Source organism: Argentina anserina, chromosome 1, assembly GCF_933775445.1.
Source record: "Argentina anserina chromosome 1, drPotAnse1.1, whole genome shotgun sequence".
Classification (NCBI taxonomy): domain Eukaryota; kingdom Viridiplantae; phylum Streptophyta; class Magnoliopsida; order Rosales; family Rosaceae; genus Argentina; species Argentina anserina.
In genome coordinates, this window is record NC_065872.1 from 16,309,106 (window position 1) to 16,330,086 (window position 20,981).

At 40.3% G+C, this 20,981-nt stretch overlaps 2 protein-coding genes across 8 annotated transcripts; both read left to right on the forward strand.

Moving 5' to 3' along the window:
* The first annotated feature begins 264 nt into the window (after positions 1–264).
* Positions 265–5,936, forward strand: LOC126799317 (uncharacterized). 7 transcript variants are annotated; one of them, XM_050526606.1, is made up of 5 exons: positions 265–349; positions 762–833; positions 1,001–1,985; positions 3,389–3,463; positions 5,768–5,936. In XM_050526606.1, exons 3-5 carry the CDS (start codon positions 1,098–1,100, stop codon positions 5,882–5,884), a joined length of 1,080 nt encoding a protein of 359 aa, XP_050382563.1. In that variant the 5' UTR covers positions 265–349; positions 762–833; positions 1,001–1,097; the 3' UTR covers positions 5,885–5,936. The 7 variants fall into 7 exon arrangements, with proteins under 7 accessions (XP_050382563.1, XP_050382710.1, XP_050382858.1 ...); XM_050526753.1 differs by having other exon boundaries at positions 284–349; positions 762–910; XM_050526831.1 differs by having other exon boundaries at positions 290–349; positions 762–828.
* Positions 5,937–7,692: 1,756 nt separating this feature from the next.
* Positions 7,693–20,768, forward strand: LOC126799224 (argininosuccinate synthase, chloroplastic-like). Its single transcript, XM_050526420.1, has 7 exons — positions 7,693–7,798; positions 8,181–8,233; positions 18,916–19,088; positions 19,229–19,303; positions 19,388–19,573; positions 20,031–20,119; positions 20,216–20,768. Exons 1-7 carry the CDS (start codon positions 7,695–7,697, stop codon positions 20,766–20,768), a joined length of 1,233 nt encoding a protein of 410 aa, XP_050382377.1. The 5' UTR covers positions 7,693–7,694.
* Positions 20,769–20,981: the final 213 nt, after the last annotated feature.

Sequence of the window (20,981 nt, forward strand, 5' to 3'; positions counted from 1 at the left end):
GTCGATGGCTAGAAACCCTAGCGTCCTTAACCCTTACTGCTTATAGTAAAGCCTTATCACTTTAGTTTATCATTTTCCTGGCATGAGTATTTCTTGTAAATCTATTTTTTCGTGAAACTGTTGACAGAGTTTCTCGTTATTGTAGTGGAGTTGGGGATTTCCTTAGTTACAAAAAGAGTAGCTTCTCGTAACCAAAAAAAAAATTCCTTCCGAAGCACTTGGAATATCACTTCGGCAAAGTAGTGCCACGAGTGACTTCGACTCGAAGTATACAGGAAGATAGAACAAAAGTAGGAAGTCCCAGAGTTCCACCTCCGAGACTTGAATCTCTCCTTACACCCCACCCAATGTATGTGCCCTTTCTTCCTTTCTCTTCTCTTTGTTTCTTTACCCATTTCCCTTGATTGTGTCTTAAGAGTTAAGATCCTACCAATTTGAGTTTCAATTTCTATTTCGGGTTTCTGGGTCTGCAATTCTGGTGGGTATATCTCGCTCCTCATTAGAAACTGATGATACTTGTGTTGAACTTGTTTATATGCTTTCTTATTTCTCCTTTGATACTCATTGCCAGAGGATCAATTGCTGTGTTTCATTTTAGCAATTATATTGTTACTGATGTCGAATTGTAGACGATTCGCTGTGATATTATGTTGTTGGTTACTAAATTTATACTATATAAACCAATATAGATAGAGAGCAATGTCTTGTCTTGTGTTAGTTTGGTATGTTCTGCACATGACTCTGGCATATCTCTCGTGCAGCTGTTGTTTGATTGTCAGCCGGATTTAACAGTAACAGGGTTTATAGTCGTTCTACACGAACCATATAGTAAGGTTGTATACTTTACACCCTTCAGTGTCTTTACCAAGATCCTCTCTTGCAGCAAGACCTTTTGATTATGCTTAAAGGGGTACGCTGCTTTGAGGGTTGGGAGTTGGGACAGAACTTTCGATCCCTGTCGACTTTTTACTGGAATGGTAATGATTATCTTATGTCTTAGAGTACACAATGGAGAGTTGGCCTCGTTAGCCTGGAGTAGGGAAGTATATACGGAATGAAGTGGTGGAGTAACTTGCAGTAAAGCCGTGACTGGTTCGATGGGCAAGGAAAGCTTTTCACTAGCTGAAAGTGGAGTCAGTGAGGGAGATGGCTTGCCTAGACAGAGTGATAATCTAGGGACTCACCCTCGCCACAGTCTAGACAAGGAGGCTGGATTGCCTACTTGTCGCGTGTGTCATTGTGCTGAATCTGACAAAAGGGGAGATGCAGCATTAGAGTTTTTAGGTATCACTCCCCCTTTACAAGAAGCATGCATGAGCCACATGGAAGTAAATCATGACAGCAAGGTAGCCCTGAAAGATGCTGAAAGTGATAGTTCTGTCAAGAAAAATGTTGGACAAGAATCTAGGTTTTTGGAGTTTATAGGCCCTGACGGGGAAGTTTTCATTTGTAGTGCTGATATAGAAATGGGTGCTTGTCAGCATCAGGACACTTTACTGGAGCTTGGCTGCTCTTGCAAAAACGACCTTGCTCTAGTGCACTATTCATGTGCACTCAAATGGTTTATCAACCATGGATCCACTGTTTGTGAAATTTGCGGACGTGTTTCTAAGAATATCAGAGGTACAGATTTAAAAAAGGTTCTTCTTTCATTGAAAGAGTACGAGTCATTGAGAGAAAGAACTGCTAGTGGGCAAACCAATCCGCTAAATGCCAATACAAGTACAGGTGTAGATCCGGATGCTGTAGCAGCTATCCGAAGGCAACGGCTGAGTGAGATTTCCCTGTGGTTTAGTCCACACAATAATGCAAATGGCAATTCTGTTGCTGTTTCACAAGTTGAATCAGAAGAACCTCACGATACTGCCATTGTCCCTGTTGAAAGTCGTGCAACCAAATGGGCTGTGGAAGCTACTGCTATCCTGCTTGCCACAGGGCTACTTACCGTTACTGTGGCGTGGCTTTTAGCTCCTCATGTTGGGAAGGTTTGTCAATTTTCTTCTTATGTAAGTTTATTATAAGATGTCTTAGGTAATAGTTTCATTTCAATTCCTTACCCTTTGTGTGGAACTTCCTTCATACATCTGTACCTGCTAGTCAACCCGAACTTTTTTTCTCAAAAACATAAGCATAAGTCAACTTGACAGCAGAGCAGTGAAGAGATAATATTGGATATGAAAGTGCTGTCTTTTCATTTGTTCAAGCTTGTTTGTGGTTGAGCACCAGTCATTTTAGGAATGAAAACTTTATACAATTAGAATATATACCTGGACTTGAAGAAAAATAACTTGTAGCTCAAGGAATAGTTTGGTGTTGCAGAATTAGTTCAGCTCTTCGGTAGTATATCAGTAAGATATTTAATCTTACTATTGAAATCTTTGACTGTAGTGATTCAAGTTAGTAGTAGAGTACTAGAGTGACATTTTGGGTTTTGGAAAATGCTGCCAAATACTATACTTCGTGACTTATCTATCATCGTGTTCTTTAAGCTGCCACTTTCTACATGGAATTTTGAACTAACAAGTGTGTTAATTCTTATCATTTTCTTTGGTCTTCTTTGCTCATAGAATGTCGATCAACTCACAATTTGTAAGAGCATACCATAGTGGTCCAAAATTATTGCTTTACAGTAATATTATGGTACTTTCCTTGTACAATCATACTGGGCATGTTTCGTGTACATGTTCTGTATGACTAAAGTCTTAGACTCCTTAGGTCCAGACCCTAAAAAATCTGGCTAACCTTTTCTGACCAAAACTTGTGGAAAAGAGAGAGAGAGAGAGAGAGAGAGAGAGAGAGAGAGAGAGAGAGAGAGGGTTATTGTAGAAATATGACCAAATTTCAGATAACCTTCTTTCCTTTCTGCCCATATTTCTACGAATTTCGCTATTACCCTAGATCTACCCACAACCATACCCTTCTTCACCCCAAAATGTAGCCACACACTCATTTTGGATGACCAATGCAGACCCCCTCAGCATCCTCACCCGAAGGGATAGAGCTATTAAACTGCACAACAGTAAGCAGTCCACACTCTCTGCTCCATATTTGCACATCACGCACTATGGAGGAGAAAGACAGACAGGTCTTCTCCTGTAAACCTTCCAATTTGCAATATCTTACTTGCACCTGTACCAAAAGAGGTATTATAAAGATATATTTAAAAGCCTAACCTTTCTATTCAGATTATCAATAATCAATCAGTACCTAAGGACCATTAAACTAAAAATTCATGTCTTTGTTTTGGATTAAAGCATGCGCCCTTTCAACTTCCTTGTCTTTCCAATTAGGTCATTTTTCAATAATATCCTCTATTGCACTATGTTTTTATCATTTTATCACAATGCATGAATTACTTTTTGATGGCGAACTCTTGTTCAATTTGCAGAAAACTGCCAGAAGTGGTCTTCATATTCTCCTGGGTGGAATTTGTGCTTTAACGGTTGTGGTATTTTTCCGATTTGTAAGTAGCTTATACCTTTTGTTTTTTTGTCTATTACATCCCTTCTATACTTATATTTGCATAATTTTAATTTATTTTCGTTGATTCGTATATGCTCAATTAATTCTATGATTCCAAGTGTTATATCTTGAGTCTCACTATGCATATCTCATGGAATATATGCAACTATGATGAATGCTATAGTGAATTCTTGGTTTACTTCTTGGTTGAGATTTCCCTAAAAATTTGAAGAGACACCCTAGATCCTTTGGGAAGGATCTGTGACTCGTGAGAGCTGATTTCCAGATATGACATGCTTCTTTTTAGTCTTTTTTTTTTCACGACCTTTCTAAATACTTAAAGCTCTATGTACCTATGGCCATTCTGCTAGGAAGTTCGGAAGAATTAAAAAGATGAAATGCACACCTATGATTCACAACCTATTGATTTTCAGCTTCTAAGAGGTTCTCTGTAAGGGTTGATGCTGCAAAAGCACCAAATTCATCATGACATCTACTGCCAGTCTTCACTTTATTCAAATTAGACATCCCCACTGGCATACCTTCACCTATAGAATGGGTCTGTCTCCCTTCAAAGACTGGTTCAAAGATTATTGCTTCTCAAAGTCCATTTCAGTAACAGATCTTGAGTTTCCAATCTGTGTATTCCTCCCCTTATTATGCCCTTGGGAACAATGATTGCCAATCCTATCAAGACTTGGAAGGTGTGCCAAGATAAACAAAGTTTTTGTAGTCATTGTAATTTATTTGCCTTAAAAATAAACTCAAGCCAGAAATTTCAGTTTAGTAAAACATGTTTGTGGTGTTCAATTGATTTTAAGACATCTAGTACATTATTCAAGTTTGGTTCCTTTTTTTTTCGCTCCACCTTGTACATAAATTGTTCGATTTAAATAGCAAATGAGGATGTGGAGGGAATGAAAGAAGAAAAAAAAGGAAAGTGAGTTTATCTTTTAAAATTGACTTTGAAAAGGCGTATGATCTTATGAATTGGGATATTTTTAATTTAGTAACGGAACAAAGAACTTTAAGGCTTTTCGGAGTAGGTAAATAGAAAGGTCTTTGAGGGAGCTTGGGATGAGGAGAATACATGTAAAGATAGAGTTCAATATCAGTTTCTCATTAATTTGGGAAGTTGCGCTTTTGTTTTGCTGCTGTTTGCCTTAATGGCATGTTTACTTACTTGGAATGGAGTTGTATTCCGCTGGAATCAATTCCATTCTGGCGTTTACTTGCCAAGAGGAATGGAATTCGTGGTGGGACCCACCTCCAAAATTCATTCCAATTCCGGAAAAGTCATGGAATTGTAATACCAAGGGGGGAGGTGGGAATGAGAGAGAATGAACATTTTCTTCCAAAAATATCCTTACCCCTCTACTTATATTAGTTGTGTTTGGTTTGACATGTAGACAATACATAGTACCTTAATAAACCTCTACTTAATTAGTCATAGGTACAAAATGACCTACTTAAATACATATTTTGATCAAGTGTTGTAAAGAAAACACTAAAGAGAGTTTTTTCCTATTTGTAAAAGGGTATTTTGGTAATTAACTTAAATTTAATTCCGATTCCTTATTACAAGTAAACAACAACAATCGTAACTAGTTTCTTTCCTATTCCTCCATATTATTCCATTCCGTCTTACATTCCTTCTGATTCCTATTCCATATTAATTCCATTCCGAGTAAGTAAACGTGCCATAATTGTATTACTTTTGTGTTTCTATGTTTGCTATACTACAACAATCCTCCCCAATAGCACCCTTTTTATAGCTACCAATACTTAGCATTACACTGATATTAAACATGAGTGGGTTCTTTTTGGCTCTCACTGATGATCAGTGTGTTGTGCACAATAATTAGAAAGTGGTACTTGCTGAAGTTATTTCACACTGTTAATGGTGGGAATATGCATTATGCACTAATATTTTCAAGTTGTTTTCATCTTCCTCTACCGGAATCTGTCAGTGGTACTTTGATTAGTAATAAACAAAAACCTGTCGGTGTGTAACATTAGTCCTTGTCCCGACTATGGACTTGCTCATATTAGTTAATAACAGTTTATCTTAAGAAATGAAATGAAAAGAATAATCTTGCCCTCTTTCCGATTTAAGTTTCAGGGTAAATTTAGTTATGCAGGTTGACTAGGTTAGAATGTAGTCATTTCCTTTTTTGTTTTGTTTTTTAACTCAGATTCATTTGTACGTGTAAGACCTGGGAAGTTGTCAAGATATAAATTGTAAATCACATTTATAACCTCATTGTTTTTTTTAAGTAATAACCTCATCTTTTATATAACGCAGTTTGTGCTCACAAGAATCAAGTATGGACCGGCACGGTATTGGGCAATATTATTTGTCTTTTGGTTTCTTGTTTTTGGAATTTGGGCTTCACGGACACATGGCGCGCACAAAACATAATTCTCTTGTAGCTATGTAAGCTTGTCATTTCATCCTTTTTCCATCTCGGAAACTCTTAAGCACCTTCTTTATCTTGTTCTGAGTTTGCTAATGTTCTTAATAAGCAAATGTGTAGATGAGGTATGGACAGGCAATTGTTTACTCTACAAAGTGATACAAATATAAGTTGGCCCTTCTTGAAGGGTGAGATCAGCAATGACCTAAACATACGAATGGCTGCATCTGCTCATGATTCTTTCGAATATACGAATGGTTGTTGACACTTATCCTAGTTGGAAGATAAAGGAATATATATGATTTGTTTGAATACATTTTATTTGTGCGAAAACTGTACGTTGATGGGAAAGAGCAGCGGTATGTGGTTTTGAGATCATAATTACATGAATTTTCATAAAGATTTCCCTTCTAGTGGTTTCTAAGTTAGGACAGTTCCTTGTCCTCCACAATTTACAGCTATGGTATTTGTTGTTTCGTTTAATCTTCAACTAAAACTACTGCTGATAAAGAGTTGAGTGGAGATTTCTTGTGTTTTCTGGATGTTTGACGTATTTATGTTTTTAGCTTTGAAGAGTAAAAAATCCATAGAACAATCAAAACTGAACTGATGAGGATAAAATGCTGGAGCAAAGACCAGACCCCTGACTCAGAGAAGCAGAGTGCCCGTATTTCCAATAGCGTCTGTGCGGAAGGTTTTCAGTGCATGATCTAGTTATGGAGGCAAGCACTTTGATTCTTTATATCTTTTATGGTGCAACCATCCTACAGCTTTTGAGCAGTGATGTTGGGAAATGCTTGTGAATTAAAGTAGATGTAGACCATCTTAAAGAGCTTGGGGCCAGCAGCAAGGATTTCAGATCATCCCAAATTTTCTGCCATTGTGACGAATCACAGGATGGACGGCTGTAGAGTTATGTTCCTGAACCCCCAAATTCAAAATTGATCTGGGGATGGATAGGATGTTTCTGTTTGAAGGAAAGATTTCGTGGCAGTTGAGGTGGATGGATTTGAATTTCCGACGGCATATATGAGCTGCAGCAAAAAGATAAGAGTAGGTTGAGCTATGAGATAGGATTGAAGTAAATCTCACATATTTCTGCAAGTAGTTTCAAGCCAGTTCAAGAAGTACGGGTCATTCCAGTGACAAATGGACATTAGACTGATTAGAGTTGTTGGTCAAAATAATCTTTCATGAATAGATCTGCCTACAACACAAGCTAGTTTTGAGTTTACCAAAACTGTTGCCACTAACAACTATTAAAAACTAAAATTTACCAACACTCGACTACACGTTTCAACACCAGGAGTCCTGGAATACTCAAAACTTTTTCTGTCTGTTTAAGAACACCTGTTAGACACTGGGATTACACAAGTAACTACAGAGATTTAAAAACGTTATCGTCAAGAAACTATCATCAGAACTTGAGAAAGAAAATTATGTTATATTCTCGTGCCAATATATAGAAGAGATGATTAGATATTCTTCTCGCCGTAAGATCTGCCTAACGGAACAATATTTGGAAGAAAAATAACAGAGAATATATGTTGTAGATTAGGGATTCTCTTTCCTAACAAGATACAATCTAGAGGGATTATCTTAGCAATAATCTAGATTCTAGACATAAATCTAAAGGGATTCTCTTTCCTTATTCTCTAGTATATTTCTTTGTTCGCAAGACAAAAAACCCCTATATAAAACCCTAGCTCTCTCATATATATATATATATATATATATATATATATATATATATACATACATATATATCTATTCTCTCTCTACTCTGTATAAGACACGTACTGAAACTCTATCACTATGGCTGGATCTACAAACGGAAACGGATTGCGTGGCAAATTGAACAAGGTTGTTTTGGCCTATAGTGGTGGTTTAGACACATCAGTCATCGTCCCATGGCTCAGGTATGATCTCTGTTTCTCTAAGCTTGTTGTGTGTTCAAAATCGATCTTCAACAATCAATTTCATTTCTGTTTCACTATGCAATATATTTGATAAGTTCTTGCATGTTATATGATCCTAAATGAAGCATACGAGTGGGGATTGACAACGATCTAGCTCATGTATATAATAGGCATGCCACCAGCGCATTAGCACGGCAATAGAGTAGTAATACCAAATTACCAACAATACTAGGTTTATTGTAATTTACACCAAGTTTATGTGAATGAATATGTTGTTTCATATTGCATATGTTGTTTCACATGGTTTCTAATTCATATACATTATACGAGTCAATTCTTTTGTATGCAATTATTGATCTGTTCAATTACTTATTATTTGCAGGGAGAACTACGGTTGTGAAGTTGTTTGCTTCACTGCTGATGTGGGTCAAGTAAGTTGTCAACAACTATTTTCAAATTTATCTCATACTATTTCGAGCAACAAATTTAAGGCGTTAATCGTGGTTCTGACTTTGATGTACTCCCTTTTTCTAAAAATTCTAGGGTATAAATGTAACGACCCCAAAATTTCGAGCTTAAAAACTCAAAATTCTAAAGTCGTTAAACACCAAATAATCTCAAATAAATCGAAATCATTAAAGCGTAACAGCGGATCACATCTGAGTTTAAAATATGACTCAGTCAAGCCGATTATTACAAAACCAAATGATAATTCAACATATAACAAATGGAATTGTATAATCCTCACAACAACCTCACAAATAAAATCACACCAAATCACACACAGAATCCACGCTGGAACCTCACCACGACTGGATGCGATCGACTTCGAGTCTTCGGAGTCGTCACTCAATCACCACTACTCAGCACCTGCGGAAGTATCCCCTACACCATTGAAATTGGTGCACCGGGATTGCAACACAAACCCGGTAAGCTTTACAGCTCGTATGAGTAAAATATTAAAATAACTCTCGTCTCATAAAAGACACAACTCCACATCAACACAGTATAATGAAAATCATGAGAAAACGAGCAACCCATCTGGTTACTCTAATACTTTCACAAAATGGTAACTAATGAGCGCTGGTACACATCCGTTACCCCTCACTTAGTATACCGCTGATGTTGGGTAACCACCCGCCACCCAACATCCAAAACAAGCTGAGTACCCATGAGCAGATAACCACCCGTTACCTCCATGCAGTACTATGGCAGACAGACTAGAGCTCTAACTGTATCGTAACTTTCGCCCGGCCAAAGGCTAGGTTCCGACTTGCCTCACATGTACAATAATCTCACATCATATTGTACCACACATCACGTCCGAAGACAAATCACAATATTTCACATTTTCCGTGATAAAATCACGTACAATAATCACACATCATATTGTACGTTTTAAAACTTTCATGATATATCCACAATAAAAATCATAACAGTATATTATATAGCAAACTATATATATTCGTACTTATTTACCATTTATACAATATATACATAGTCCACTATATCCTATACATGTCATATTTCATAAACACCTGAAAATTACGTACGATAATCTCACATCATATCGTACCATTTAAATCACACACATGCACAATTTTTCTGTCACCGAAATGACTATTTTTAATGAATTAATAACAGTACGTAATTTAATGAACTATATATATATATGTACTTATTACCATTATACTGTATATATGTAGTCCACAAAATTATATACATGTTGTAATTCATATGATAAATACACTTGTAAAAATGTTGAATCACCACGAGGGTAGATTCGTAATTCAGTGAGATTTTACTCACCTTATTGACTTGGGCGTAATTCCTCAATTTCCGATAATAAACCCTTTCCTCGATTTAGCGATCACCTTAAAAAGAATAAGAAAAGAATTTAGAATCGTTTCGTAAACCTTTAAATGCCAAAACAGTAATAAACGGTTACTGTTCAGCAATTTTCGGTTTTACGAAATTACTGTTCACGGTTCACTATTCACGGTTACTGTGCAATCCTCAATTAATACGTACTTCTGTACGTATAAATACTATATACGTATTTCTGTACGTAATAATATTATATACGTATTTCTGTACGTATAAATATTAATACGTATTTCTGTACGTATAAATATTAATACGTATTTCTGTTACGTATAAATATTAATACGTATTTCTGTACGTATAAATATTAATACGTATTTCTGTACGTATAAATATTAATACGTATTTCTGTACGTATACGTACGATTTAAATGTAAATACAACTCAGTAAATAAAATTTACTAAATTACCCTTTTACAAATTACTTTTTACATTTACTGAAAGTAATTTATAATTACATTTACCGAAGGTAAAAATTAATTACATTTACCGTAGTAAATAAAATTTACTTTTACATTTACCATTACACAGTAAATTACCAAAATACCCTTCTTGTCGAAACTATTTACACCGCCGCAGGTGGCGGCGCGTGGGGCTCACTCGCCGACGCCACCACGGCGCGTGTTGCGCCACCGCCGTGCCCAAACTCTCCCCCTCCTCCTCCTCTACCTTCCTACGGTCTCCGATTACACCTAGGCCAATCCTAGCCTCCTCACGGGCCGCCCCTAGGCGGCGGTATCTCCCACCCTCCTTCACCCGATTTCCTTCCCCAATCTCTCCAATTCGAATCCCTAATCTCCCAATCCATCCAAAAACACCACAAAACAACACAACCATGAATCTAACGTCTCCTTACCTAGCTCGGAGTCCAAAACCGTCGGGGACTCTTGGATCGGTGAAGAGCTTCGTGCTCCCTCTTCGTCGTGGCTCCTTGGCGGCGGACAGAGGCACGGCGTGCTTGAGGCTGGCGGAGAGCACAGTTGCCGTTGGTGAGGAGAGGGAGGGTGCGAGGGAGAGAGAGAGAGATAGAGTTCGGATCGAGGGGGATGGAAGAGTGATCAGTGAGAGGGAGAGGAAGAGAACGATCGGTGAGGGAGAGGAAGAAAAAGTCGAGAGAGTGAGAGAGAAGGGAGAGCGGCGGGTTGAGAGAGAGAAGTGAGATGAGGGTTTCTGATTAAGGAAACCCTAATCCTATAATTACCTATTTATACTAGTTTCCAAATCGGAAACTAACTTCCGACGTTAATAACTTTTACCTCCGACGTCCGATTCGAACGCGTCACATATCCACAAACTCGTATCGACGAGCTCTACAACTTCCGTGAAGAAAGTTTTCACAACCGAGCGACGAAATAAAAGTCGATAAATTCGTTCGGAAATCGTAACGTTTTCTTATTAAACGTTCTCGTTTAATAACATCGCAACCAAACGCATTCATTCTAATTAAAATTCGACATTTTATGGAATTTGAATCAAACTAATATTGTTCGTAAAAATTGGGGTTATTACAATCTACCCCCCTTAAAGGAATTTCGTCCCGAAATTCAAGCTCACTCAACAAACAACTGTGGGTATCTGGTCATCATATCTGACTCTAGCTCCCAAGATGCATCACCCTCATCATGGTGACTCCACAATACCTTGACTAGCTCCACGTCTTTCCTCCGAAGCTTCTTTGTAGATCTATCCAAAATACGAACCGGTTCGACAACAAATGTAGCATTTTCCTTCACCTCAATGGTGCTATGATCAATCACATGTGACTCATCTGGTACATACTTCCTCAGCATGGAAATGTGGAAGACGTTGTGTACACCTGACATGCTAGTAGGCAAGGCTAGTCGATAAGCTAGTTCGCCCACCTTCTCAAGTATCTCAAAGGGCCCAACGTACCTCGGTGCCAACTTTCCTTTCTTGCCGAATCTCACTACACCTCTCATAGGTGAAACTTTTAAGAACACATGGTCACCAATCTCAAACTCCACATGTCTCCTCTTCAGGTCTGCATAGCTCTTCTGTCTACTCTGAGCGGTCCGGATTCTATCCCGAATGATCGAGATCTTCTCAGTGGTTTCCTGAACCACCTCTGGGCCCATCAGTGCCTCATCACCAACTTCGGCCCAACAGACCGGAGATCGACAGGGTCTACCATAAAGTGCCTCATACGGTGCCATGCCAATGTTAGAATGGTAGCTGTTGTTGTAGGCAAACTCAATCAAACTCAAATGATCTTCCCAGCTACCCTTGAAATCCAACACACATGCTCTCAACATGTCTTCCATCACCTGATTCACCCTCTCCGTCTGTCCATCCGTCTGAGGGTGAAAAGCTGTACTCATATCCAAGGTAGTGCCCATCGCCTTCTGCAAACCACCCCAGAACTTCGAAGTGAAACGTGCATCTCTATCGGAAACAATAGAAACTGGAGCACCATGGAGTCTCACTACCTCATCCACATATAGTTTCCCAAGCACGTCCACTGAGTACTTCATCGACACTGGGAGAAAATGAGCCGACTTCGTCAACCGATCGACAATCACCCATATGGCATCGTGACCCTTCTTCGATCTAGGCAACCCGGTCACAAAATCCATGGATATCTGCTCCCACTTCCAAAGAGGAATAGTCAGTGGTTTCAACATGCCAGCTGGTCGTTGATGTTCTGCTTTCACTTGCTGACATGTAAGGCACTTCGATACAAACTCTGCTACATCTTTCTTCATACCGTTCCACCAGAATTGTCTGCATAGGTCCTTGTACATCTTGGTGTTCCCTGGATGGACGGTATAGCGTGAACGATGTGCCGTACGAAGAACCTCCTCCCGAAGATCATCACAATCTGGGACACACAACCTTGCCCCAAACCTCAACCCTCCATCGGGTCCAACTCTCCACTCTGAAGGACACTCATCAAGCGTATCAACTACAAGATCCGCCAACTTAGCTCGTGAGTGTCTATCCTGCGCCTGACCCTGTATGATCCTCGTGATCAATGTGGGTTGCACTGTGACACTACCAAGAAAGACCCTTGGTTCTCCTCCCGATGGTACCAAATCAAACTCGGATGCAGCTTCTAGCATGAACCATTCCTGGACCATAAGCGAAGCTACCACGCCTCTCGGTTTTCTGCTCAAGGCATCCGCCACCACATTTGCCTTCCCCGGGTGGTACTCTAATGTGAAGTCATAGTCCTTGAGGAGTTCCATCCACCTCCTCTGCCTCATATTCAGCTCCTTCTGTGAGAACAAGTACTTCAAACTCTTATGATCCGAAAAGAGTTGAAATTTCTCACCATACAAGTAATGTCTCCAAATCTTCAGGGCAAATACAACTGCCGCAAGCTCTAGGTCGTGTGTCGGATAATTCTTCTCATGAATCTTCAACTGTCTCGAGCCATATGCAACGACTCCTCCATGCTGCATCAACACACAACCCAAACCCTGGAGTGAAGCATCACTGTAAATGACATAGCCACCACCATTAGAGGGAATCGTCAACACTGGAGCTGTGGTCAGTCTAGTCTTTAGTTTGTTGAATGCTTCCTCACATGCATCCGTCCACACAAACGGAGTATCTTTCTTAGTCAACTTGGTCAATGAAGATGCGATACTAGAAAACCCCTCGATAAACCTCCTGTAGTAACCTGCCAACCCGAGGAAACTACGTATCTCTGTAGGGTTCTTTGGACGACTCCAATTCTTCACTGCCTCTACCTTTGCTGGGTCCACTAGTACTCCATCTTTTGAGACAACATGACCAAGGAATTTGACCTCTTCTTTCCAGAACTCACACTTCTCTAGCTTGGCATACAGTCTCGCCTCTTTCAAGGTCTGCAACACTGTTCTCAGATGCACCACATGTTCTTCTTGTGTCTTGGAGTATATCAGAATGTCATCCACAAACACCACAACAAACTCATCCAAGTACGGGCTAAATACTTGGTTCATCAAACTCATAAAGACAGCTGGTGCATTCGTTAGACCAAATGGCATGACGATAAACTCATAATGTCCATACCGGGTCCTGAAGGCTGTCTTCGATATATCTTCTTCCTTCACTCTGAGTTGATGATAACCGGATCTCAAATCAATCTTAGAGAACACTGTGGCACCCTTGAGCTGATCGAACAAGTCATCAATCCTAGGTAATGGATACCTATTCTTGATGGTCACCTTGTTCAGTTCTCTGTAGTCCACACATAACCGCAGAGAACCATCTTTCTTCTTCACGAACAAAACAGGTGCTCCCCAAGGTGAAACACTAGGTCTAATGAACCCTTGGTCTAATAGCTCATCGATCTGCACCTTCAGCTCCTTAAGTTCATTCTGCCCCATTCTATATGGCGCCTTTGACACAGGTGCTGTACCGGGTACTACATCAATGCAGAAATCTACCACTCTTCGAGGAGGTAGCCCCGGTATCTCTTGGAACACTTCACCAAACTCCGATACTACCACAATGTCTGTGATAGTCACTTCCTGATCCACTGACTCCACATGTGCCAAAACTCCTGATCTCATGGCGTTGTCGGACTTGAGGCAACGATAACGAAACACTGGCTCTCCAGGTCTATGAAAGGACACTACCATGTCGAAACAATCAATCACAGCATGCTGTGGTCTCAACCAATCAATCCCCAAGATCACATCATAAGTGTGGTCCGGAATCACAATCAACGAAGCAGAGAACTCTCTACTCCCAATCAATATAGGACAAGCTTTGCAGATTGTCTCTAACTCAAGTGACACTCCAAGGGGTGAAGTGACACATAAGGCGTCCCCGAGAGGTGTAGGAATTAATCCTAGCATCTCCACTACCGAACTAGCAATGAATGAATGCGATGCTCCCGTATCAAACAACACTCTAGCAAGGTAGTCAAAGAGTGATAATGTACCTTCCACTCCTGTGTCTCGCTGACCCACTGCGAACACTCTAGCTTGGCCTGCTGGTAGCTGTCTCTGCGGCCGTTCCTGTCTACCCGGAAGTGGTCGGGTACAATCTCGAGCTATGTGCCCCACTTGCCCGCAACGGTGGCACCCTCCTCTCCTCGGTTTCGGACATGCTGAGGCGTAATGTCCCATCTCATTGCAGCCATAACACCTCACTGCTGCTAATGGTCTGACTGGTGCTGCCCTGATAGCTAGGGGTGGTGCCCTTATCGGGGCCTGATAGTGGGGTCTTGGCCTCTTCCATGACCTATCCTTCGGTCCTGAGTGCTCGCTGCCTGTATAGACTGCCTTGCCTTTCCCCTTCGTATCTCTGTTCCCCACATCACCTGCTCGAGTCTTCTCTGCTTGCTCCAAACTCATAGCACTCTCAAATATCTGCTCCCGTGAAGTCAGGCAAAGGACTGATATCATGGTCTTGTACTCTTGTTTCAGCCCACGTAGATACTTTTGAGCTAAAGCAGTCGCACCCATAGGCCTGACATACCGATACAGTTGCGAGAATCGAGCATCATACTCTCTAATGGTCATGTCTCCCTGCACCAATGCCAGAAACTCCAACTCTAAGTCCTCCTGTACTGAGGCTGGAAAATACTTCTCTTGGAATATGGTGGTGAAATCTCCCCATGTGAATGTAGACACATCCACAGTCTGTCTCATGCTCTTCCACCAATCTAGAGCATCACCCTTGAGAAAGAATGTAGCTATCTTTCTCTTCTCAATCTCTGTGCACTCCATCAACTCAAAATAAGCCTCCATACCCTCGATCCAATGGTCAGCTACCATGTGATCTAGTCCCCCATGAAATGTCGGAGCTGCCAGTGCACTAATATCCTTGATCAGCTTCAACACTCGACCGTCATCTCTAACCGCAGGAGCTGGCTCATCCTGCTCCTCCTGCGGAGCAGCCTCCTCATAGAGGTTCTCCACGTTGCGGACTCGACCTGTGGCCCTACCTCGACCTCGGCCTACCTGCTCTACCTGTGGAGCAGCCTCCTCATAAAGGTTCTCCACGTTGCGGACTCGGCCTGTGGTCCTACCTCGACCTCGGCCTCTCGCCCGTCCTCGGCCCTTGTCAGCGTTCATCACCTTCAAACAACGAAACACTTAGTCAATACTTGTGAGATCTCGAATTCAACTAAAACAGATTCGATAGGTATTAACATGAAATTTCAGGATATGATGAATCATCGAAGTATCATCACGATACTTCTCGGAGGACCAAACCATTAGGTATGGCTCCTAAAACACTCTCGTGTACCCGACGACATATCAATACCGAGGAGCATGTGATGGGGGCCCGCCTGCAGTCGGATCATCGCTCCCGGATGATATTGATAATCGCCAAATACGCACTTAGGCTCTGATACCAACTGTAACGACCCCAAAATTTCGAGCTTAAAAACTCAAAATTCTAAAGTCGTTAAACACCAAATAATCTCAAATAAATCGAAATCATTAAAGCGTAACAGCGGATCACATCTGAGTTTAAAATATGACTCAGTCAAGCCGATTATTACAAAACCAAATGATAATTCAACATATAACAAATGGAATTGTATAATCCTCACAACAACCTCACAAATAAAATCACACCAAATCACACACAGAATCCACGCTGGAACCTCACCACGACTGGATGCGATCGACTTCGAGTCTTCGGAGTCGTCACTCAATCACCACTACTCAGCACCTGCGGAAGTATCCCCTACACCATTGAAATTGGTGCACCGGGATTGCAACACAAACCCGGTAAGCTTTACAGCTCGTATGAGTAAAATATTAAAATAACTCTCGTCTCATAAAAGACACAACTCCACATCAACACAGTATAATGAAAATCATGAGAAAACGAGCAACCCATCTGGTTACTCTAATACTTTCACAAAATGGTAACTAATGAGCGCTGGTACACATCCGTTACCCCACACTTAGTATACCGCTGATGTTGGGTAACCACCCGCCACCCAACATCCAAAACAAGCTGAGTACCCATGAGCAGATAACCACCCGTTACCTCCATGCAGTACTATGGCAGACAGACTAGAGCTCTAACTGTATCGTAACTTTCGCCCGGCCAAAGGCTAGGTTCCGACTTGCCTCACATGTACAATAATCTCACATCATATTGTACCACACATCACGTCCGAAGACAAATCACAATATTTCACATTTTCCGTGATAAAATCACGTACAATAATCACACATCATATTGTACGTTTTAAAACTTTCATGATATATCCACAATAAAAATCATAACAGTATATTATATAGCAAACTATATATATTCGTACTTATTTACCATTTATACAATATATACATAGTCCACTATATCCTATACATGTCATATTTCATAAACACCTGAAAATTACGTACGATAATCTCACATCATATCGTACCATTTAAATCACACACATGCACAATTTTTCTGTCACCGAAATGACTATTTTTAATGAATTAATAACAGTACGTAATTTAATGAACTATATATATATATGTACTTATTACCATTATACTGTATATATGTAGTCCACAAAATTATATACATGTTGTAATTCATATGATAAATACACTTGTAAAAATGTTGAATCACCACGAGGGTAGATTCGTAATTCAGTGAGATTTTACTCACCTTATTGACTTGGGCGTAATTCCTCAATTTCCGATAATAAACCCTTTCCTCGATTTAGCGATCACCTTAAAAAGAATAAGAAAAGAATTTAGAATCGTTTCGTAAACCTTTAAATGCCAAAACAGTAATAAACGGTTACTGTTCAGCAATTTTCGGTTTTACGAAATTACTGTTCACGGTTCACTATTCACGGTTACTGTGCAATCCTCAATTAATACGTACTTCTGTACGTATAAATACTATATACGTATTTCTGTACGTAATAATATTATATACGTATTTCTGTACGTATAAATATTAATACGTATTTCTGTACGTATAAATATTAATACGTATTTCTGTACGTATAAATATTAATACGTATTTCTGTTACGTATAAATATTAATACGTATTTCTGTACGTATAAATATTAATACGTATTTCTGTACGTATAAATATTAATACGTATTTCTGTACGTATACGTACGATTTAAATATAAATACAACTCAGTAAATAAAATTTACTAAATTACCCTTTTACAAATTACTTTTTACATTTACTGAAAGTAATTTATAATTACATTTACCGAAGGTAAAAATTAATTACATTTACCGTAGTAAATAAAATTTACTTTTACATTTACCATTACACAGTAAATTACCAAAATACCCTTCTTGTCGAAACTATTTACACCGCCGCAGGTGGCGGCGCGTGGGGCACACGCGCCACCCGCCGGCAGGCGGCGCGTGGGGCTCACTCGCCGACGCCACCACGGCGCGTGTTGCGCCACCGCCGTGCCCAAACTCTCCCCCTCCTCCTCCTCTACCTTCCTACGGTCTCCGATTACACCTAGGCCAATCCTAGCCTCCTCACGCGCCGCCCCTAGGCGGCGGTATCTCCCACCCTCCTTCACCCGATTTCCTTCCCCAATCTCTCCAATTCGAATCCCTAATCTCCCAATCCATCCAAAAACACCACAAAACAACACAACCATGAATCTAACGTCTCCTTACCTAGCTCGGAGTCCAAAACCGTCGGGGACTCTTGGATCGGTGAAGAGCTTCGTGCTCCCTCTTCGTCGTGGCTCCTTGGCGGCGGACAGAGGCACGGCGTGCTTGAGGCTGGCGGAGAGCACAGTTGCCGTTGGTGAGGAGAGGGAGGGTGCGAGGGAGAGAGAGAGAGATAGAGTTCGGATCGAGGGGGATGGAAGAGTGATCAGTGAGAGGGAGAGGAAGAGAACGATCGGTGAGGGAGAGGAAGAAAAAGTCGAGAGAGTGAGAGAGAAGGGAGAGCGGCGGGTTGAGAGAGAGAAGTGAGATGAGGGTTTCTGATTAAGGAAACCCTAATCCTATAATTACCTATTTATACTAGTTTCCAAATCGGAAACTAACTTCCGACGTTAATAACTTTTACCTCCGACGTCCGATTCGAACGCGTCACATATCCACAAACTCGTATCGACGAGCTCTACAACTTCCGTGAAGAAAGTTTTCACAACCGAGCGACGAAATAAAAGTCGATAAATTCGTTCGGAAATCGTAACGTTTTCTTATTAAACGTTCTCGTTTAATAACATCGCAACCAAACGCATTCATTCTAATTAAAATTCGACATTTTATGGAATTCGAATCAAACTAATATTGTTCGTAAAAATTGGGGTTATTACAATAAAAGAATTGGATGGTCTGGAACAGAAGGCCAAGGCCAGTGGGGCATGTCAGTTAGTAGTGAAGGATTTACAGGAGGAGTTTGTAAAAGACTATATTTTCCCTTGCTTGCGGGCTGGTGCAATCTATGAGAGGAAATACTTGCTGGGAACATCAATGGCTCGTCCTGTTATTGCTAAGGTGATAATCTGTGCTATTTATGATGGTTACATTATATATTCTTTGCTTTGTTGATTGCTAATTGCACCATTGAATCAAATAAAAAGAAGCCTTTTGGATTTCTTGTTGCTAATTTTCAGAACTTTATGTTATGAAAACAGGCCATGGTGGATGTTGCCAAAGCTGTTGGAGCTGATGCTGTGGCTCATGGATGCACAGTGAAAGGAAATGATCAGGTATATGTATTGCAGTATTTAAGCATTTAATGTTATACCATCTCTCGTGTTTCTGTTCTTACACGACCTTTACTGTCTGTTTAGGTTCGCTTTGAGCTGACATTTTTTGCTCTTGACCCCAAACTGAACGTTGTGGTTCCTTGGAGGGAGTGGGACATTACGGGTCGAGAAGATGCTATTGAATATGCTAAGAAGCACAATGTGCCTGTCCCAGTGACAAAGCAATCCATATACAGCCGAGATGGAAACTTATGGCACCTTAGTCATGAGGTAATTTTACATCTCTGATTAGTTTTGTTGTCGTATTCTTACGTGGTATTTTGGTGCTAGACTTGGATTGGAGGAAGATGTTATGTTTTGGTTTTGTGACTGGAATTTTTGGTGTCAGTACTAGTTCGAAACTCCAAGTTGATAGCTGTATGCTTGTCTTCCACATGACCAATCTAAAGTTCTAATTCCCCTTGCTTTTGAACTGATGATTAGAAAAAGGTAGCAGTCTAGCTTGTACAGACATTGGAAGTTCCATGAAAATTGAGGACATGAGATTTGGTTAATACAGTTCTTAGATGTTTGCTTGATGAGTTTAGATTTTATGATGCCTGCACAAGTAAACTAAGTTACAAGTTTGAGTCCATGGCAACAGTTCTTGGTTTGATAGGGTTGATCTTTTGGGTCATATTACTTGCTGTTTCAGTTTGACAATTCACATATATTTTTTTTATCATAGGGTGATATTTTGGAAGATCCGGAAAATGAGCCAAATAAGGATATGTTCATGATGACTGTCGATCCTGAAGATGCACCGAATGTACCTGAGTACGTTGCAGTTCAACTTTGTTCAAGGACTTTAAGCTCTTAATATATATATCTTCTAAGTACATTGTTCTTAATCATGCTCCCATTTTCATATAGGTACATAGATATTGGAATCGTGAAAGGAATTCCAGTTTCAGTCAATGGGCAAGAGCTTTCACCAGCATCGTTGCTTAAAAAGCTTAATGAGATTGGTGGAAAGCATGGAATCGGTCGTATTGACATGGTTGAAAACCGTCTTGTTGGTATGAAGAGCCGTGGAGTATATGAAACTCCTGGAGGCACCATCCTATTTGCTGCTGCAAGGGAGCTGGAGTCCTTGACTTTGGATCGAGAAACAATACAATTTAAAGACTCTGTAGCCCTCAAATATGCTGAGATGGTCTATGCAGGCAGGTGGTTCGACCCACTTCGTGAGTCTATGGATGCATTCATGGAGAAGATTTCTGAGACAACAACAGGATCAGTCACTCTGAAATTATTCAAAGGTTCAGTCACTGTGACTAGCCGTAAGAGTCCATACAGTCTGTACAGGAAAGACATAGCCTCATTTGAGAGTGGAGATGTGTATGATCAAGCTGATGCAGCTGGGTTTATTAAGCTGTATGGTCTTCCCATGAGGGTGCGGGCAATGCTTAAGGAGGGTATCTAGATTTGTTATTGTTAGAATAACCAAGGATTGTGTCCTATTTTCTATGTTCTAGCTTCCATGTTACTATATTTTTCTTGGCTTTTTGGGATCGAAGAAACTAGTGTGTGCTGACAATTTTTTCTAATCAATGTTACGTTCTATCTTTTAACTTGGCTTTCAATATTGTGTTATGACAATTATTTCTGATCATGTAAACGCTCCAAACCGATGGTT

What these genes read in the sequence shown, in the direction of transcription:
- LOC126799317 (XM_050526606.1), top strand. Translation starts at nt 1,098, where the DNA reads ATGGGCAAGGAAAGCTTTTCACTAGCTGAAAGTGGAGTCAGTGAGGGA. An exon ending in TAGCTCCTCATGTTGGGAAG is followed by an intron (nt 1,986 to 3,388) that starts GTTTGTCAATTT and finishes TTCAATTTGCAG; the next exon opens with AAAACTGCCAGAAGTGGTCT. An exon ending in TTGTGGTATTTTTCCGATTT is followed by an intron (nt 3,464 to 5,767) that starts GTAAGTAGCTTA and finishes TATATAACGCAG; the next exon opens with TTTGTGCTCACAAGAATCAA.
- LOC126799224 (XM_050526420.1), top strand. Translation starts at nt 7,695, where the DNA reads ATGGCTGGATCTACAAACGGAAACGGATTGCGTGGCAAATTGAACAAG. An exon ending in CAGTGAAAGGAAATGATCAG is followed by an intron (nt 19,304 to 19,387) that starts GTATATGTATTG and finishes CTGTCTGTTTAG; the next exon opens with GTTCGCTTTGAGCTGACATT. An exon ending in TATGGCACCTTAGTCATGAG is followed by an intron (nt 19,574 to 20,030) that starts GTAATTTTACAT and finishes TTTTTATCATAG; the next exon opens with GGTGATATTTTGGAAGATCC.